Source organism: Pongo abelii, chromosome 3 (genome assembly GCF_028885655.2).
Source record: "Pongo abelii isolate AG06213 chromosome 3, NHGRI_mPonAbe1-v2.0_pri, whole genome shotgun sequence".
In the NCBI taxonomy this organism is placed as follows: domain Eukaryota; kingdom Metazoa; phylum Chordata; class Mammalia; order Primates; family Hominidae; genus Pongo; species Pongo abelii.
The window spans coordinates 207438773-207458834 of NC_071988.2; the positions used below are offsets into that span (position 1 = coordinate 207438773).

Here is a 20062-nt window from a genome sequence, read left to right on the forward strand (position 1 = left end):
GTTAATGGCAGAATTAGATTTTTCTAGTTTGTATAGGTAACTATGTGGGAAGCAGATATATTTGCTTAATGCTGCATATGTTTTTCATAAAATAGATTCTCAGAATCAAATCAAGAACGAAGCACCCTCCAAACTTTGGAGACTAGCTATAATTCCAAAATGTATGAAATAAATGTGATGTGTGGTTTTTTCATGAAGACTCTCATTGTAATATATATCTTGTAAGAATTTAGCACCATAGTTTTTAATCATTTTTTGGTGACTCTTCAAATTCTTTTTTTTTGAGACAGAGTCTCGCTCTGTCACCCAGGCTGGAGCGCAGTGGCGTGATCTCGGCTCACTACCTCTGCCTCCTGGGTTCAAGCGATTCTGCTGCCTCAGCCTCCCGAGTAGCTGGGACTACAGGCACGCACCACCATGTGTGGCTAATTTCTATATTTTTAGTAGAGACGGGGTTTTACCATATTGGCCAGGCTGGTCTCGAACTGCTGACCTCGTGATCCGCCCGCCTCGGCCTCTCAAAGTGCTGGGATTACAGGCGTGAGCCACCATCCCCAGCCTCAAATTCTTTTACTATCTTATAATTGTGGATTAGTGCCATGTGAAAAAACCCTGTCTCATTATAGTAAAATAATGATGTTACCTCCTAAGTTTTATTTTGTACACCAGTTAAACCTCAAAAATGTCATCTAGGGCAAATAGTGCAACTTACCTGGATTTACCAACTAAATTTTGAAATGGAAGCATAGAATCTTAAGAGTCTATTATGGTGGCTCCAGAAATATCTCTAAATGAATTAAAAATCCATCACCAGAATTGAAAAATCAAATAAAATTTTCTGCCATAAAATAATCCTATTTGCTCTAGCATTCTTGCTCTTTGCTGTTGAGAGCTCAGATATGCCACTGCAGGAGCTACTCAGGAATTTATTCCAATGGCGCTAGTTTTATTAAACCCTCATAAAAAATACCTAAACTGATGTTTTGCAGCAAGCTTTAGTGTGTTTATTACTCATATAGAATACATGTGAAATGTTGACGTACATGACTACTTTTAAAAAATATTTCCTGGCCTGGCGCGGTGGCTCACACCTGTAATCCCAACACTTTGGGAAGCTGAGGCAGGCGGATCACTTGAGGTCAGGAGTTCGAGACCAGCCTGGCCAACATGGTGAAACCCCATCTCTACTAAAAATATAAAAAATTAGCCGGGCATGGTGGTGTGTGCCTGTAATCCCAGCTACTCAGGAGGCTGAGGCAGGAGAATCGCTTGAACCTGGGAGGCAGAAGTTGCAGTGAGCCAAGATCGTGCCACTGCACTCCAGCCTGGGTGACAGAGCAAGACTCCATCTCAAAAATACAAACAACAACAACAGAAAGCCCATTTCTTTAAGCTGTAAGAATGTCCACTGTATTGTAGTACCAGAACAATTTTACAGAAGCAATTAGATGATGTAGTTTAAAGAAATTCTGATTAAGAATATAATTTTAAGCAAACTCTTTTCCATGTAAATATTATACTTTCAAAGACAGAAATAACTGACACCGTCCTTTCAACTTTATTCCTACTAATTCTTGGTCTTGTAAGGCACGTAAAAGTTATTCTAATTTTGAAAATTGGAACAAGACAGCGCATTTTAGAGGTAAACATAGGATCAAAACTCAGTTATCTTTAATTCTTTTATTTCGTTCTTCATTATGCCAGGCTAGTTCTAAATGCCTAAAATACATTAAAATGGAACAGAACATCTTAAAAGGGTGTTAATTTTAAGTTTCTTATTACTCTTTACTTATAAAGAAGCCATAACTGTTAAGCACATTTTCTAAGATTGTATATAATCATTGATAGGTTAAGACTTTCTTGGCATTGAAGATAGTAAACTTTTTATGAATTTAATTATTAAAGTATAACCAGCTCACATCTTTGGATTTATATGGTCTTAACATGTTTCACAGTTTGCAGTATGAAGAATCTGAAGATGAGAGGCACAGCCATCACTTACCCATGACTGTCACCTTCTCAAAGCTGTCTAGATATCTATTTTGGACACTCGCGTTAGCGGGGAGAAAACAACTGCATTACACTACATTTTTAAGCAAACCAAAGAACTTTATTTGAAGTAATAGCTAAGAAAACAGCTTTTTATGGAAACTGAAAAAGAGAGTAGAGGAAGTATAAGAGCTACCCTTAAGAAATAACTTTAATAGTTAAAAAACTTCCGTAGAATCTTACTAAAAAGGAGGCAACATTAGTTTAAAAAATAACTGAACAAGAATCTGGCCTAATAACCAGACCTCAGATTAGTATACCTTCTAGTTATAGATGTAAATCTTCAAAGTACATATATTCAGTACAAGTCAAAAAAAATAAAATAAAATAGTGCTAGACCATCCTTTACTTTTTCATGTCCTTGAAAACGAGAAGAGTAATATACTTAAGTAATTCCTTCTTAAGAATGTCCCTTAAACTATAACAACTTCATAGCACCTTGACTTAGAATATACCACATTTTCCAACTCCTATTTGTCTATTTATATTCATTATACATAAGTAACCATGACAACAGGATGGAAGTTCTGCTTAAAAGACTGTTGCCCTTTCCAACCTTTACTTTAAGTTGGATCCCTGTTATCAGTAATACTTAGATGAACCTCCCCTTTCAAAGCAGTAAAAACTAAAGCATTAAATTAGTACCTAAAATCAAAGTACAGTTTTTGTTTATAAAACTATTGTGTTGTATCCTGACATGTGGCAGCAAAGATAATATAAAATGTACTCAGAGACTAATGCCATTATGAACAGAAAAGACTATATATAAATATATAATCTTTATATATATATAAAAAATCTTTTTTTAAAGATTTTTAAAATAAAATCTATAAAAAAGATTTTTTATATATATAAAAAGATTATATATAAAACATATTTTTTTTTCTGGAACAACTTAAAAATCAATTTTTAAAAAACTGATTAATTCACTATTGGACAGATGTTCAAATGCTAAATTTAAAATTCAGCATTATCTTCTCTCTCTTGAAATATAGGTTATATAAACAGTAAAAGTACAGTAAGTTAAAAAACAAAAGAAAATAAAGCCTTGGTTTAGTATAGCTCAAGCTTATATACACAGAAGGTATAGTAACTTGTTCACCAGAACAGAGCATCAAATAACATTGAATGAAAATTATGGCCCCCAAAAGAAGCAGACCTCAAAGCCAGGTTGTGGTCACATGAATTATTTAACTTCACTGCGCCCATGTTCACAGGCCTGATCCTAAACAAAATCTATTAATACAAACTAAATCCAAGACATTTTGAATTGATGTTTTGTAAAATGCAGTAATACCTTACTGTTAAAGGTGCTAAGGGAAAAAGCATTCAGCATACATGCTACAGAGCCTGAGTACTGAAAAATGAAAATCTTATTGTGGCTACAGATAAAAAATTCATACTGAGAAAGATATTTGTCATTTAACATGGAACCTTTCCAATACATTTTAAGGGCACACTGAAAAGGCTAGTAGTGAAAAACGGTGGTAACAATGAGATATCATACCTTGTTACATAAAAGCCTAAGTTTGACAGAAAAAAAATTCTAATTTGAAAAGTCAACAACATTAAACCCTATCTGCCATTACCAATTCCATCAAGATTACTAGGTCGTTAAATGTGGGACTGGTAAAAATAATACTTCCAGGGTTCAATCAAATAAAGTAAACCAAAACAAGAAAATTAGCTAATATTTAAAGCAGCAACCTCAACAAATGTGTGATTTATTTCCCTTTTTGTTCAAATTTTAGTGTTTTCAGGCCTTATAAATACTTGCTGGAATTTCTAAAGCATTTCTTTCTTACGCTAAGTCTTCTCTAATAACATAATAAATACTGAATTACCTAAAACACTGTCCAACACACCTCAGGATCTGCTTCTCGGCTCTTCATGCTGATAGTGCCATTTTACTGATTCAACAAATACTTGGTTTGCAACTCATGTGGTCCTTAAACTATTCACGAGTTAGAAGACTGTAGCTCTAAAACCTACCTCATTTCTAAGAGTCATAAATAGGACTTTACCTGAATGTATGAAAACACAAACGGGAAGCTTCTAAGTTGAACTTTCTAATATTCATATTTGAAATGGTTTGGAATGATTGATCAAACTTTTAAGATCTAACTCAGTGCACTTATACAATAACTAGATACCTCTGGTGAATTACAAGAATTGCTCCAATACAAGTGTCTCTCAATCTGCTCATCAAATCTAGATCAGCTCTACCAATGAAAACAAATTTCAAGATTTGATTCATAGTAAGTGTTAAATCTCATATAATCAACCTATGTCATGCCACATAAGTTCTAAAGCAAATGAAAAACAAAGCCAGCCAAATTTAGGAGCTAAGCTCATGGTATAACGCTTATAAAGAAATGAAAATAACACAAATTGAAAACTATATACTGACCATCTTGGGTACAACATGCAATGATACTATCACTACTATTTTGACAGCATGACAACTGAGTCAATTTCTATAATAAGAAGATACACATGCATACCACTATTTCTCTATTAAGAACACATACATCTCATATAAATACATCCTCAGGAAACACTTTTTACATTAAATCGTTTTTTGACAATAATTTTGCACTGAATAACAATACATTACAACTCACTGTTGTACACCTTAAATTGCTAAAACGGTATTCTAGATGTTTACACAGAGAATTATAGTAATATGCACGAGCACTTCAAGAAAAGTTGTGTGAACAATGTTTAAAGTAAAAAAAAAGTGTTTTATAACCAAGCTGTACGGACATTAGGGGGTTTAGATCTTCTTCGAGGGTGGCCACTGGAGGGGTCAACAGCTGATCGCTCACTCCTACAACTGAGACCACTCGTAGCACTGGATGTCCTGGAAGCTCCTCCTGAAAATATACAAGGAAGAAATATCTGAGAAACTTCTCCTCACTTGAAGTCAGACTAGTTTCTCTTCCACATTCTATGTGTGTCTAATAGTCTAATACTAGGAATGCACTTCAGAATTCCCTGTGGAACTTAAAAAATATAATAACAAACATATCCAGATGCCACCCCAGGGGATTTTGATTCACTGGATTGGCGTGGAAAACAAACATTTTTAAAAGCTTCTCAAATAATTCATGTGAAAAAAATGACTTTGTATAACCATTTATATATCTAATCAACACATAACTTACTACATTTAGGGACAATGCTAAGTATGAGTCACTAAAATAAGACCCTGTCTTAGTCACTATACCACGGAAGCAAGGTTTGGAGAAGGAATAAATGGAACTACTAGTCATGAGAGTTGAAGACTCACGAGAGCGGGCGCTGGGAAGTTGTGGCATCAGGCGGTTTGGTATTCCCTTCTATTTATTATATGGTTTAGAATGCATACATGAAGTACAGCAGAGACTTCTGTAAAGGACACTGGCCTTTCTAGATGTTGCACACTCCAGCACTAAATGGTCACTCCATTCCTGTATTCTCTGGGGCACACAGCTGGCTAGGTCTGTAACTGATCACACAACAAGCCTTACTGCTTACTGTAAAGCGGTTAAGGCTTGTTGTGTGATCAGTTTGCTAATTTTTGTTTTAGTTATCCAGTAAGTAAGAAAAAGCACATATAAGGGCTGGAGGCTATTAGCAATAATTCTTAACCACCTAAGGAGAATGTTTTAGCAGCTTTTAAACAGCACATCTGTGTATTTCTTCCTTCAATAAACTTTGAAATTAAAAGTCCTTCCTCAATTACCTAAGAACCTACTGATATTTTTTATTATTTTATCTCCTGGTTTCCTTCCTGTCATTATATGCTGTAAATGAAACCTGAAATTAAGTGAACTAATACAAATAACACAAAACATGACAGTGACAAATAACAGAACGCATTCCAGGGTTGGCATTTAAAACTCTATCATAATAACATAAGTTACATTTTTTTAGAAAAAGGATACAACATACAAATAAGTGTAAAATAATTTTGAAAATGCTTACTTAATGGGCTATATTGGCCAAGAGTGGATCTGGCCCGTCTTGACAATGGTGATGAGTTGAGATAGCCCATATTGCGATGATAGTCCATCAGTTGTTCTGAGCGTTTCATACCAACTGTTGGTTTCACAGCCTCAAGCCTTTTCAATAAAGCCTTTAATAAAGACAATTAATTTGAAAGGCAAGGTTAAACAGCAACCATTTTTAACAAGGCAATACATTCTAGAGCCTGACATTCACTTTCTTTCTTTTTTTTTTTTAAGAGACAAGATCTTACTCTGTCACTCAGGCTGGCCTGGAACTCCTGGGCTTAAGGGATCCTCCCATCTCAGCCTCTCAAGTAGCTGGGATTACAGGTGAGACCCACCACATCCCGCCAAAAGATCTTAAATCATTCCCGACATACCATGTGGAAAACATTTCAAATAATATAATTTCATAAAAATCCAAGGGTTTTTGCCTATCCCACAGCTAACCAAACCACTATGATATAACAATTCATCCACAGGTGTCCAACGGAGAGAATACAGTCATGGGTTCTTAGTTTCTGTTTCTGGTTGGGCCAGTAAAGCCCCTTCCTCATCTCTCTTTTCTAAATATCACTAGAGACAGAAACTAAAAACCATGGCTTCAGGCTGCTATAAGCCTAAAACAGAACAACAACAACAACAAACAACAAAATAAGGTAGGTTAGACAAGCTTGCTAGAGGCCTAATTCTTTTGTGCCAGGTTAGTCTTAGGAAAGGTGCTGTAAGTTGAAATAAAATACATTAAACCTGATTTTCTCATAGACATGATGTAATGGGAGTTATAATGCTAAGAACCTAGTGTTAGACCCTAGGAATGAGCACACACATGGAAGCTACTACAGATTCTCCACATGTACATTGCAGAGCAGTGCCTTTCACCCTGTTTCCTTTGCAGTAGTGCCTCAAGGGCTGGTAGACCACTGGAGAAAGGCCAGCAGGGAGGGCCCTTGGGTCTTCCACTGCTAATTTCTACTAGCCCAACTATGCTTTCTGTATTGTCTGTTTTATGTACCAAAGATTCTGCATAACATTTAATTTGGAAGAAAAAGCTTTTGCTGTTAAGAAATTTGAAAACCAATTAGTATAGAATATAAAGTTTTTAAAAAGATATGTAGGCTGGGCACAGTGGCTCACACCTGTAGTCCCAGCACTTTGGGAGGCTGGGGCGGGTGGATGACCTGCTTGAGCTCAGGAGTTCCAGACCAGCCTGGACAACATGGCGAAACGCTATCTCCATTTTAATAATATTTTAATAAATTTAAAAAAAGGATATATATACCAATTGGCCAAGGCAACACAGTATCCAATAACATGGTAATTTTTTTTACAATTCAGTAACAGAGACTCATGTATAATGTTCTAAATTTTGTTTATAATTATTTCTTAAAAGGTGAAACAGTTTATTCTGTTGGCTTTTCATTGGCATTGTTGAGAAAGAAATACCGAGGTAGACCAAATAGCTTGGGGAATTGATCCATGATTGTGTTTTATTCTTTTCTTTACTCATTCAAACTTTCTCTGAAGGAAGCTGATCTTATTTGCAAAGGGAGTACTGACCTGCACTAAGTTTCACACTAAAAAATCAGACTCATGAATTCAGTCATAGGACAAGTTTTCTCTGTACAATCTTTTTTTCTTTCTTCCTTTTACTGTGGTAAAAGGAAACCACATTTTAACCACTTCTAAGCATACAGTTCTGTGGCATTTTGTACACTCACACTGTTGTGAAACATCACCACCAACTCCCAAAACTTTTCTTCCACTTGGTGTTTTATCAGTTTCACCCCCTGCCCTTCAATGCTGAGTTCCTGAGCAATTAATTCCAAAGAAGAAACAGATTGTGAAAGAATAAGCCAAGATATGCAGCGGAAGGGCCGTTTAGAAAAGGGAGAGGAGGAGGTTGTTATACAAACAAAAGGAGGCTTGGAGGCAAACAGCAGAGGTGCAAAACACATGAAGAACTGGACAGAACCACTGAGAACATCTTTACTGCCTCCCTGTGTGCTATTCCTTCTGCGTGAAGTGCCCCTCCCTAGTTTTTAGCCTTCAAAAGCTAGAAAAGAGTCACCTACTCAAATTACCCAACTAGTATTTGTGGTTCCCTTTGCTGAGCTGAGTTTTGATTTGAACATGATTCCACCTGACTGGAAAGTCCACGGTCTTCCCATCATAGCCTCTTTCTTGCATTGTGGACAGAGAAGCAGTGTGATTTAGGTGTCCAAACCTCCCGAAATCATATCTTCTCTACCTGCAGTTTGTTACTGTGCAGGAACTTCCTGGGGCCACATCTTCAGTGTATTTTACCAGCAGAGTGCATTTGCTGTTTTGTCTGATTATCCTATTAACTACGCACTGAGCTGTGCAGGGTGGAAAGGACAAGATAGAAGACCTGGCATTTTCAGTTATCTTTCAATTTTGCTTTTTTGCTGGTAGAAGTCTCAATGTCTATTAAACTCCTAGTGTCCTAAGTTTATTTATTTGGTTGGATGAGTATTTTTCTTTTACAAATTTTAAGAAAATTACAATACTTATTCATCACATATAAAACAATACAGATGTGATCAAAATCAACTTTGAAATAATTGTACAATAACGCAAAAAGTAAACCCATTCTGGAGTCTGATACATCAATTATCAAGTTTACATGCAGAAACTTAGGGAAATAAGAGAAATGATTCGGCTCATGTACCCAAATCACATGGAACAATACCATGTGCCCTTCTGAGCGTTACATGAATATAACAAGCTAAACAAAAGCTAAAGGATTTGAGAAATAACTCTTGCCTATAGAAAGAATATCAAAATACAAAGTGTTGATTACCCTAAATTTTAAGGTGTAAACCAACCTCGTCCAACCTGTGGTTTGCAGGCTGCATGCAGCTCAGGATGGCTTTGAATGCGGCCCAGCACAAATTCATTAACTTTCTTAAAACATTAGGAGATTTTTTTTTTTTGGTGATTTCTTTTTTTAGCTCATCAGCTATGGTTAGCATATTTTATGTATGGCCCCAGACAATTTCTTTTTCTTCCAGTGTGGCTGAGGGAAGCCAAAAGAATGGACACCCCTGGTGTAAGCCCCAAAATAAAAAGTGTATGCGTTTTAATTTAGTCATCAATTTAGAACTCTTATGTAAAACTTAAAAAACAACAGTTCAGGTTGGGTGCAGTGGCTCACATCTGTAGTCCCAGCACTTTGGGAGGCCAAGGCAGGAGGATCGTCTGAGCCCAGGAGTTCAAGACCACCCTAGGCAACATGGCAAGACCCCGTCTCTTACAAAAAATACAAAAATTAGCTGGGCATGGTTGTGTGTGCCTGTGGTCCCAGCTACCCAAGAGGCAGAGGAGAACGGCTTGAGTCCAGGAGGTCGAGGCTGCAGGGAGTCATGATCACACCACTAGACTCCAGCCTGGGTGACAGAGCAAGACCTTATCTCAAACAAGCAAGCAAACAAACAAAAAATTTCAAAATGCTGTAACAATTGTAATACAGTGATAGTGATAATAAATGTAAGCTATATGGTCAGAAAGATTTGGGCTTAACACTTGGCTCTGCCACTGATTGTGTCCTTGATCAAATTCCATGATAGGGATATTAATAACGAAATAACCTCAGAGTCAGTTTTTAGTAATTAAGTGATAGAATGCATCTACAGTGCTTAAAATAGTGCCTAGTATCTAGCAAGAACTTATTAAGGCTGGGCGTGGTGGCTCACCCCATAATCCCAGTACTTTGCAAGGCTAAGGCAGGCAGATTACTTGAGGTCAGGAGTTCGAGACCAGCCTGGCCAACACGGTGAAACCCCATCTCTACTAAAAATACGAAAAAAATTAGCCCGGTGTGGTGGCAGGCATCTGCAGTTCCAGCTACTCTGGAGGCTGAGGCATGAGAATCACTTGAACCTGGAAGGTGGAGGTTGCAGTGAGCTGAGACTGTGCCACTGCACTCTAACCTGGGTGACAGAGTAAGACTCCTTCTCAAAAAAAAAAAAAAAAAAAAAAGAACTTATTAAAATTTGTGGTATTGTTAATATTGCTATATTTTCTAGTTGTTTGACATGCAACAGTATTATCTTCCCAGCTAAGTTTTAAAGTACATGACAGTTAAGGGAGTATTTCATATGTATTTTATATTCCTTCCTTACATTGCTCATAACAAATACTAAACAAATATTTAATGGATTAAAAAACAATAAGAATGGTAATGTACAGTTTATAAAATCTTAGAACTGCCACTCAAATCAGATTCTAATAATGAATCCCAAAAGAGTTTGTCCGCATTTTTTTTTTTAGAAATTGCATTTTTTGGCTGGGTGTCGTGGCTCACACCTGCGATCCCAGCACTTTGGGAGGCTGAGGCAGGCAGATCACCTTTGGGAGGCTGAGGCAGGCAGATCACCTGAGGTCAGGAGTTTGAGACCAGCCTGGCCAACATGGCAAAACTCCATCTCTACTAAAAATACAAAAATTAGCTAGGCATGGTGACACACACCAGTAATCCCAGCTACTTGGGAGGCTGAGGCAGGGGAATCACTCGAACCTGGGAGGCAGAGGCAGAGTGCTGCATCACTGCACTCCAGCCTGGGAGACACAGCAAGACTCTGTCTCAAAAAACAACAAAAAAAGACCAGGCGCGGTGGCTCACACCTGTAATCCCAACACTTTGGGAGGCTGAGGCGGGCAGATCATGAGGTCAGGAGTTCGAGACCAGCTTGGCCAACACGGCAAAACCCCATCTCTACTAAAAATACAAAAATTAGCTGGGCATTGTACAAAAATACAAAAATTAGTGGGCACCTGTAATCCCAGCTACTCGGGAGGCTGAGGCAGGAGAGTCGCTTGAACCCAGGAGCTGGAGGTTGTTGCAGTGAGCCGAGATTGTGCCACTGCACTCCAGCCTGGGCAACAAGAGCAAGACTCTGTTTCAAAAAAAAAAAAAAAGGGTGCAATTTTGGGTAATTATATATATTAAGGTAAACAACTTGAAGTTTTGATACAGGTATACATGCTGAAATAACACTTGAGCTACTTACACATCCATCATCTCACAGAGTTACCATTTTTATCTATGTGTGTGGTGAGAACACCTAAGATCTAGTCTCTTAGCAAATGTCAAGTACCCAAGGTACAAAGTTCCAGTCATGCAAGATGAGTAAGTTCTGGAGATCTAATGTATAGCATGTTGACTATAGTTAACAATACTGTGTTATATACCTATTGATATGGTCTGACTCTGTGTCCCCACCCAAATCTCATCTCGAATTGTAATCCCCACGTGTGGAGGGAGGGACCTGGTGGAAGGTGATTGGTTCATGGTGGTGGTTTCCCCCATGCTGTTCTTGTGATAGTGAGGGAGTTCTCATGAGATCTGAGGCTTAAAAGTGGCAGTTTCCCCTGTGTTCTCTCTCTATCCTGCCACCATGTAAGACATGCCTTGCTTCTGCTTCACCTTCCAGCATGAGTCTAAGTTTCCTGAGGCTTCTCTAGCCTTGCAGAACTATAAGTGAATTAAACCTCTTTTGTTTATAAATTACCCAGTCTCAGGTAGTATCTTTATAGCAGTATGAAAATGGACTAATACACTTGTCCAAATATTTATTTTATATCCAGGAATTATTCTCTTTAGAAAAAAATTAACCTAGCCCATCTTTTGATGTTTAAACAAAAGTAAACAAATAAATGTCTTAATGATTTCTGCAGCCGTTAGCAGAGAAGAGTTGCTTTAGTGTTTCTAGAGTGATGAAGCAAAGACCTTGTAAGGACACTAAAAAGTAACAACTGTCCCCCACACAGGGAGAATCAAGACGACTGCTCTGTACATTTCAACAGCAGGAGTCACACTGAGTTATCATTAGCTTGCTTTCTTCTATGGAAGGAGATAACAGACCTTAACCAGACAAGAAGGAAACCCAAATGAAGTAAACTATACATTATTTCAAGATCTTAGAACAAAAGTACTGTTAATAAACAGATTAATATTCATAGTAGGTATGAGACTTGCTATAAAAATCATTTTTGTGACAATTTATCACAATCTCCCTTTAATTATTCTATATAAGAGTTCTGAAGTTACTCCTACAGGCCAGGCACAGTGGCTCACACCTATAATCCTTGCACTTCGGGAAGCTGAGGCAGATGGATCACTTGAGTTCAGGAGTTTGAGACCAGCCTGGCTAACATGGCAATACCATCTCCACTAAAAATACAAAAATTAGCTGGGTGTGGTGGCTTAAGCCTGTAGTCCCAGCTACTCGGGAGGCTGAGGCAGGAGAATCACTTGAACCCAGGAGAGGGAGGCTGCAAGGAGCCAAGATCACATCACTGCACTCCAGCCTGGGTGACAGAGCGAGATCATCTACATAAATAAATAAAATAAAGTTACTCCTGTATACTAGCAGACAAAGCACAGAAGAGGAGAATTTTATTTTTTATGTATTTATTTATTTATTGAGACGGAGTTTTGCTCTTGTTGCCCAGGTGAGTATCTTGCCTCACTGCAACCTCTGCTTTCCGGGTTCAAGTGAGTCTCCTGCCTCAGCCTCCTGAGTAGCTGGGATTACAGGAGCCCTGGGATTACAGGCGCCCACTACCACACCTGGCTAATTTTTTGTATTTTTAGTAGATATGGGTTTCGCCATGTTAGCCAGGGTGATCTCCAACTCCTGACCTCAGGTGATCCACCACCCCAGCCTATTTTTCACTGAATGTTTTTAAGAACTGCCTTAGGCCAGGTGTGGTGGCTCATGCCTGTAATCTTAGCACTTTTAGACGCCGAAGCTGGTGGGTCACCTGAGGTCAGGAGTTTGAGACCAGCCTGGCCAACATGGTGAAACCCTGTCTCTACTAAAAATACAAAAATTAGCCAGGTGTGGTGGCACAGGCCTGTGATCCCAGCTACTCAGGGGGGTGAGGCAGGAGAATAGCTAGAACTCGGGAGGCAGAGGTTGCAGTGAGCCAAGACTGAGCCACTTACTCCAGCCTGGGCGACAAAGCGAGACTTTATCTCAAAAAAAAAAAAAAAAAAAGAACTGCCTTAAGTTTCTAAATTCATACATGCCTTTTATTTTTAAAATAAAATTCTAACACGAGAACTCCTAACTGGAAAAATTATGCTAACAGCTACAGAAATCATCATTACATTATTTATTTGTTCGTTTCAATTTTTCTACATGAAAATATGGGCTAGACGATATTGTCTATTTATTTTCATTTCTCTGAATTTAAAATTTGCTAATGAGCTAGGCGGGGTGTCACACACTTGTAGTCCCAACTACTCGGGAGGCTGAGCTGGGAGGATCACTTAAGCCCAGGAGTTCAGCCTGGGTAACACAGCAAGACCTCATCTCCAAAAGCCAACAAAAAAATCCCCTCAAAACAAGAACAACAAAATAACTAAGGACTATTTTATTTACATACATAATCTTAGAAAGTAAAAAAAAAGAAAAGAAGTTAACTCCATTTAGTTAACTTTAGGCTCCAACCCTGATACTACATTCCTCTAGGAATCTTACTTCCTCCATAACTTTGCTTGAATTACTTCTCTCCCTGCAACATTCTTTCACACCTGAGGACACTGACACACATTTAAAAGAATGAAATAATCTCACTTCTTAGAGGGTAAAGTGAAACCATCAACCAAGTATCTTTAACCACCTCTCCTTCTGCTAAGATTGTTCTTATACTCTTTTGGAAAAAAGTTCAAGTGAAAAGAAAGAGGTATGGTTTAATAAGAATATTTCTTTCTTTTTTTGAGATAGGGTCTTGCTCTGTCACCCAGACTGAACTGATCACTTGAACCCAGGAGGCAGAGGTGGAGTGATCACGGCTCTCTGCAGCCTTGACCTCCCAGGCCCAAGCAATCCTCCTGCCTCAGCTTCCTGAGCAGCTGGGATTACAGCCATGCGCCACCATGCCTGGCTAATTTTTTATTTTTTGTAGAGATGGAATCTCACCATGTTGCCCATGCTGGTCTTGAACTTCTGGGCTCAGGCAACCCTCCCACCCTGGCCTCCCAAAATGCTGGGATTATAGGCATAAGCCACTGTACTGTACCCGGCTAAAAATAGTATTTCAGAATTCATGAATTTAAAAATTGCTCCCCTTTTTGTAAGTAATAAAATTCTAATTTTATTTAAATTATAATGATAATTGAGGCTGTCTACTGATAAAGTTATCTACTGGATAAAAACACTCTATTGGATAAAATTTTCATTTCTCTGAATTTAAAATTTGCTAATAAGCTAGGCTAATAAGCTAGAATAATTTTTATTCCCTTAATTTTTGTTTGGATGCAATGTTTAATGAGAGGAAGGATAATATCCACCTATTGAAACAAATAATGATGATCTTGAACCTCATCAGAAGGACAGATGAACAGCATGCTTTTAACTCTAGAGCACAGAAGTCAGTTTTATACAATCGTTGCCTTCCTTCTTTACCTTTTCTGCACAACACTACTTTGTTTGGGATTATTTCCACCTAAATAGCCACTGAACTGCTAACACACTGATGTAAGAGTGCTGGAACAGAAATGCTTTAGTTACCATGTCTGTTAGCCAGCTGAATTGTTCTTTGTCACTGGAGAGAGACCAAATGAAGGGATATAAATCATCAAAAATATAAAGGAATGAATTCTGTTTTGCAGTATATCTGACACAGAAATAACTACAAAAGTGTGTCTGTGTGTGCTGAACACATGCATGTGTATTCTGAATATTAACAGTCTAGCAAACAGATTAAAAAGTCTATTAGCCTGGATGCAGTGGCTCACACCTGTAATCCCAGCACTTTAGGAGGCTAAGGCGGAAGGACTGCCTGAGGTCAGAACTCTGAGACCAGCCTGGGCAACAAAGCAAGATCCCACCTCTACAAAAAAAAAAAAAAAAAAAAAAGTATTGGCTCACACTCAAAGAGCGAAGAATGTGGCTCTTTTTATTTTAAGGTTGAGTACGAGAAGGCTTGAAGTATGGTTAAGACCATACTTCTGGTCAGGAAGGTAATATTTAAGACTGTCAAACAGGCTCCAATATAAATAATTATATTTATATTACAGGCATGAGTCACCAGGCCGGGACTAATAGGATTTTTTAAATAGAAAAATAATCAAAGTCAACTGGTGCAGTGGCTCACGCCTGTAATCCCAGCACTTTGGGAGGCAGAGGAGGGAGGATCATGTGGTCAGGAGATCAAGACCATCCTGGCTAACACGGTGAAACCCCGTCTCTACTAAAAATACAAAAAATTAGCTGGGCGTGGTGGCGGGTTCCTGCAGGCCCAGCTACTCAGGAGGCTGAGGCAGGAGAATTGCTTGAACCTGGGAGGCAGCGGTTGCAGTGAGCCGAGATCAGGTCACTGCACTCCAGCCTGGCGACGAGCGAGACTCCGCCTCTAAAAAAAAAAAAGTAAACCCAGGTTCCTTAAAAAGCTAAACACAAAATTACCATATGACCCAGGAATTCTACTGTATGTGGCCCTAAGGAACTACAGGCAGGGACATGAACAGATAGTTGCCAATATTCACTTCAGTATTATTCACTATAGCTTAGGTCTACACCTACAATGGAATAGTATTCAGCCGCAAAAAGGAATTAGGTTCTGATACATGCTACAACATAGATGAAATGTGAAAACATTTTAAGTGAAATAAACCAGATACAAAAGGACAAATATTGTATGGTTCTACTCATATGAAATATTTAGAATAGCCAAACTCATAGACACAGAAAGCAGACTAGATGCACTTAGAGGATAAGGGGGTGGGGAAAGGAGAGTTGTTTAATAAGCACAGCATCTGTATGAAGTGATGAAAACGTTTTAGAAATAGATGGTAGTGACAGTTGCACAACACTGTGGATATGCTTAATGCCACTGAATTAGACACTTAAAAATTGTTAAAATGGCAAATTTTAAGTTATATATACATTACTACAACTTAATAATATACCAAAAACCATTGAATGTGTACACGTTAAATGGGTAATGGAATGTGAATTATATCTCAATAAAGCTGATTAAAAAAAAGGTAACCCCAAAGCTAGGCAACCTGGATTTGCACCTGGGCTCTGACACCTGCTAGCTGTGTGACCCTGAGTAAGTCCCTGTGCCCCACTCAGTGTCTCTTTTACTCTTCTATAACTACAGTAACTATAAGATTGCTATCAGGATTTAAGGCCTAACACTTGTAAAATAGTATGCACAATGTAATTGCTTATTAAATGAGATCGGCCCAGAGCCAGGTGCCAGAGTGAAAACGAAGTAATCCCAAATGTTTGTGACATACGGGAATTTGCAATTTCCATGAAACATGAACGAATCTTGAATACTGCGAAGGTGGTGTGTGGAAAGCTATCATCTATCTCAGCTCCCACCCAATCTCATTTCACCTAGCTTAGTTATCTGTTCCTTGCCACCTGCAGGGTAATCCTCTTGAAGGGTTCAAGACTACTCTTTTTTATGAATAGTAATCCTAGCTTCCCAACTCTTGGGTTTAGTATGGTAATAAAGAAATGTACAAAAGAGTTGTTACAAGTTTAGGTAAGTATATGGTTACATAGGAAAACACTGGTAATGACACCTAAGGAGGGTTAATTTTGAAAATAGTCTTAATAATTTTAATAGCTTTCTAAATTATTTTAGCTCTGAGTTTACGTGTTCATTAAGGGTCTAATTCTAGTTTAAGAGACTACCCAGGTTTAAAATCTTGGCTCAGCCGCATACTTAGTAGCTCTGTGCTAAATATTTAACCTGTCTAACCCTCAGTTTTTTCATCGTAAGATGTGGCTAAAAATAGTTATCTACTTCAGAGAATGGTTGTCAGGATTCAGTAAGTTAATATTTGGAAGATACTCAGAACAATGCCTAGTGTTTAGTAAAAGCTCAGTAAATATCAGCAATTATTATGAACTAAATCTTATGAAGAAAATATGCTATAATAGTTTTAAATGTGAAGATTTTCAACAGTTCCCATATTTATTTTCTTAGAATATCAAACTAAATGATTTGTAACAATCAATGTTTCATACATTTAAGTAGCAGACTAGCAATTTGGCCTATTCGAGATATACTGATCCTTTAAAATAAGTGATGTACAATTTATTTTAGCTTTCCAGGACACAATAAAGTAAAAGAGGTTTCACTAGTGACTGAATACTTCACAGAAGAAACACCGTATCTGACCCTTGGATACCATTTCCTGTTCTACTGTAGTGATTTAACTGATCTAGGCAAATAAATAATGGAGCTTTCAGTATTTTACTTTAATGGTCTCCTTCTCTCTCTCTTTTTTTTTTTTCTTTTCTTTTTTTGAGATGGAGTCTGGCTCTGTTGCCCAGGCTGGAGTCCAGTGGTAGAATCTTGGCTCCCTGTAACCTCCGCCTCCCGGTTTCAGATGCTTCTCCCACCTCAGCCTTCCAAGTATCTGGGACCACAGGTGTGTGCCACCATGCCCAGTTAATTTCTGCATTTTTGGTAGAGCTGAGGTTTTGCCAGATTGTGCAATCTGGTCTCAAACTCCTTGCCTCAAGCGATCTGTCCACCTCGGCCTCCCAGAGTGCTAGAATTATAGGCGTGACCCACTGCATCTGGCCAGTGGTCTCTTAATATATAGTTTCCTGGATAAAAATACATATTGTATCTTCCAGACTTACAGCACATCATATGTTTCATACCACACATACTGTACCTGCTTTTATGTAATGAAGTTTGAATATTTGGCTGTATTTAGGTTTCCTGTAAGCTGGACGTACAAATCAGTGCGAACACATTTTCTTTGATGACTAATTATTTCAGTTACTTACCAAGTTTTCTCTCTCAATCCTTTGTTGTTCCTTCTGTCTGTTGAGAGCACTGTGATATAATTTTGGGGGATGATCAGCTGATCTAGGAATTGTACTTTTGCTTCCTGGCTTTTCCGCCTGTCTTGACAGTTCTTTCAAAAGCCTCTGATTTTCCCGATCGATCTGTCTCACCTCTTCTCTTGTGAAAGAGTAGTTTTTCCCGGGTGCTACTGAAGGCTGATCAAAGTGATGCTTTTGTGGTCCTTTTTTATCTAATTGCAGAAAAGCTACAGAAAAGAACAAAAAAAAGAGAAAATGGCCAAACAAATAAGTATGTGGTACATGCTTTTGTTTTTTTTTTTTTTTTCTCTCTTGAGACGGAGTTTCACTCTTGTTACCCAGACTGGAGTGCAGTGGCACAATCTCAGCTCACTGCAACCTCCGCCTTCTGGGTTCAAGCGATTCTCCTGCCTCTGCCTCCAGACTAGCTGGGATTACAGGCATCCACCACCATGCCTGGCTAATTTTTGTATTTTTAGTAGGGACGGGGTTTCACCATGTTGCCCAGGCTGGTCTTGAACTCCTGACCTCAGGTGATCCACCCACCTCGGCCTCCCAAAGTGCTGGGATTGCAGGCGTGAGCCACTGTGCCCGGCCCGGTGGTACATGCTTTAACCCTTAAAAATATGTATTAATTCAAGAAAAAGTATGTATGAAATAATACTAATGACATCTAGATTACAACTTTGTAGAAAAAAATTGGACGTAGCTTAGTATTTTATGCTCTCCGGGTTCCTTGGGCATAAAAGCTACACACGAAACAATGAAAGTATCTTTAAAAATGTATACAGTACTGGTTTTTAGGCAAGTATAATTTACAGACAATGCCTTTCTTATATCGATTTTATCCTTCCCTACTGCAGTTTAATAGCTGGAAAGGTTAGAAACCTCTGAGTTGAGGGCACTGATACAATACTTAATTTAGGTACAGCTTTTCTTAGTTGGAGGGCATACTCCAAAAAAAATGTCCTCAGCAATGACTGAGGGAAACAATGGCCAAAAGTAACTCCGAATACCAAAACTCTCAACCAGAAAATATGCTGGATTTATAAATCTTAATATTGCCATTAAAACAAATACTTCTACTGTAAAAGTCAAACATTTTATTCCTGATTAAACATAAAGGTGTTTTTAACTAGCAACAATATTTTGCATACTATAATTTTTATCAACATGCTTATTTCTTAAATTTCCATATTATAATTATCAATAAGTGCAATTATTACTAAACATTTGTAGAAAACATCCAAAAGTATTAAACTTGCTGAATGTTTCAGGTTAAGTATGTACTAAAAAGGGACACACTGAGGCCAGGCGCGGTGACTCAGCCTGTAATCCCAGCACTTTGGGAGGCTGAGGCAGGTGGATTGCCTGAGGTCAGGAGTTTGAGATCAGCCTGGGCAACATGGTAAAACCCCATCTCTACTAAAATACAAAAAATTGGCCTGGCTTGGCGGCGTGCACCTGTAATCGCAGCTACTCAGGAGGCTGAGGCAGGAGAATTGCTTGAACCCAGGAGGCGGAGGTTGCAGTGAGCCGAGATTGCGCCACTGCACTCCAGCCTGAGCAACAGAGTGAGACTCTGTCTCCAAAAAAAAAAAAAAGGAATACACGATATCAGATTAACAGACAGGCACATTTGATTTGGTTTTTTAACAATATTTTAACAAGTAACCATTATTTGTTTTTGTTTGACTATCCTTATGTTAATTTTTTAAACATGTTTAGCATTTTATGCTGGGACATTTTTAATCCCCTATTTAAAAATAAGTATGGGCCAGGCACGGTGGCTCACACCTGTAATCCCAGCACTCTGAAAGGCAGGGATGGGTGGATCACCTGAGGTCAGGAGTTCAAGACCAGCCTGGCCAACATGGCAAAACCCCGTCTCTACTAAAAATACAAAAATTAGCTGGGCATGGTGGCACACACCTGTAATTCCAGCTACTCAGGAGGCTGAGGCAAGAGAATCACTTGAACCCAGCAGGCGGAGGTTGCAGTGAGCTGAGATCATACCAGTGCACTCCAGCCTGGGTGACAGAGCGAGACTCCATCTCAAAAATAAAACAAAATAAATAAATAAATAAAGTAAGTAAGTAAGTATGGTATAGAAAAGTTACATCACTTGGGCAAGGTCACAAAAATTGTTAACTCTACTTCCCTACATTTAAACCAAAGACTATTAAA

At 38.4% G+C, this 20062-nt stretch overlaps 1 protein-coding gene across 3 annotated transcripts in view; it reads right to left on the reverse strand.

Annotated features, from left to right (window-relative positions):
• Nucleotides 1–1661: 1661 nt before the first annotated feature.
• CFAP97 (cilia and flagella associated protein 97) overlaps nucleotides 1662–20062 on the reverse strand; it is a 47516-nt gene continuing 29115 nt past the window's right edge. For 2 of the 3 annotated variants that reach the window (XM_054553195.2, XM_024245501.3), the window contains exons 3-5: nucleotides 17837–18102; nucleotides 6019–6169; nucleotides 1666–4925 (exon numbers count right to left, since the gene is read on the reverse strand). In XM_054553195.2, the coding sequence (XP_054409170.1) occupies nucleotides 4795–4925; nucleotides 6019–6169; nucleotides 17837–18102 (548 nt within the window). In that variant the 3' untranslated portion in view covers nucleotides 1666–4794. 3 annotated transcript variants of the gene reach the window in all.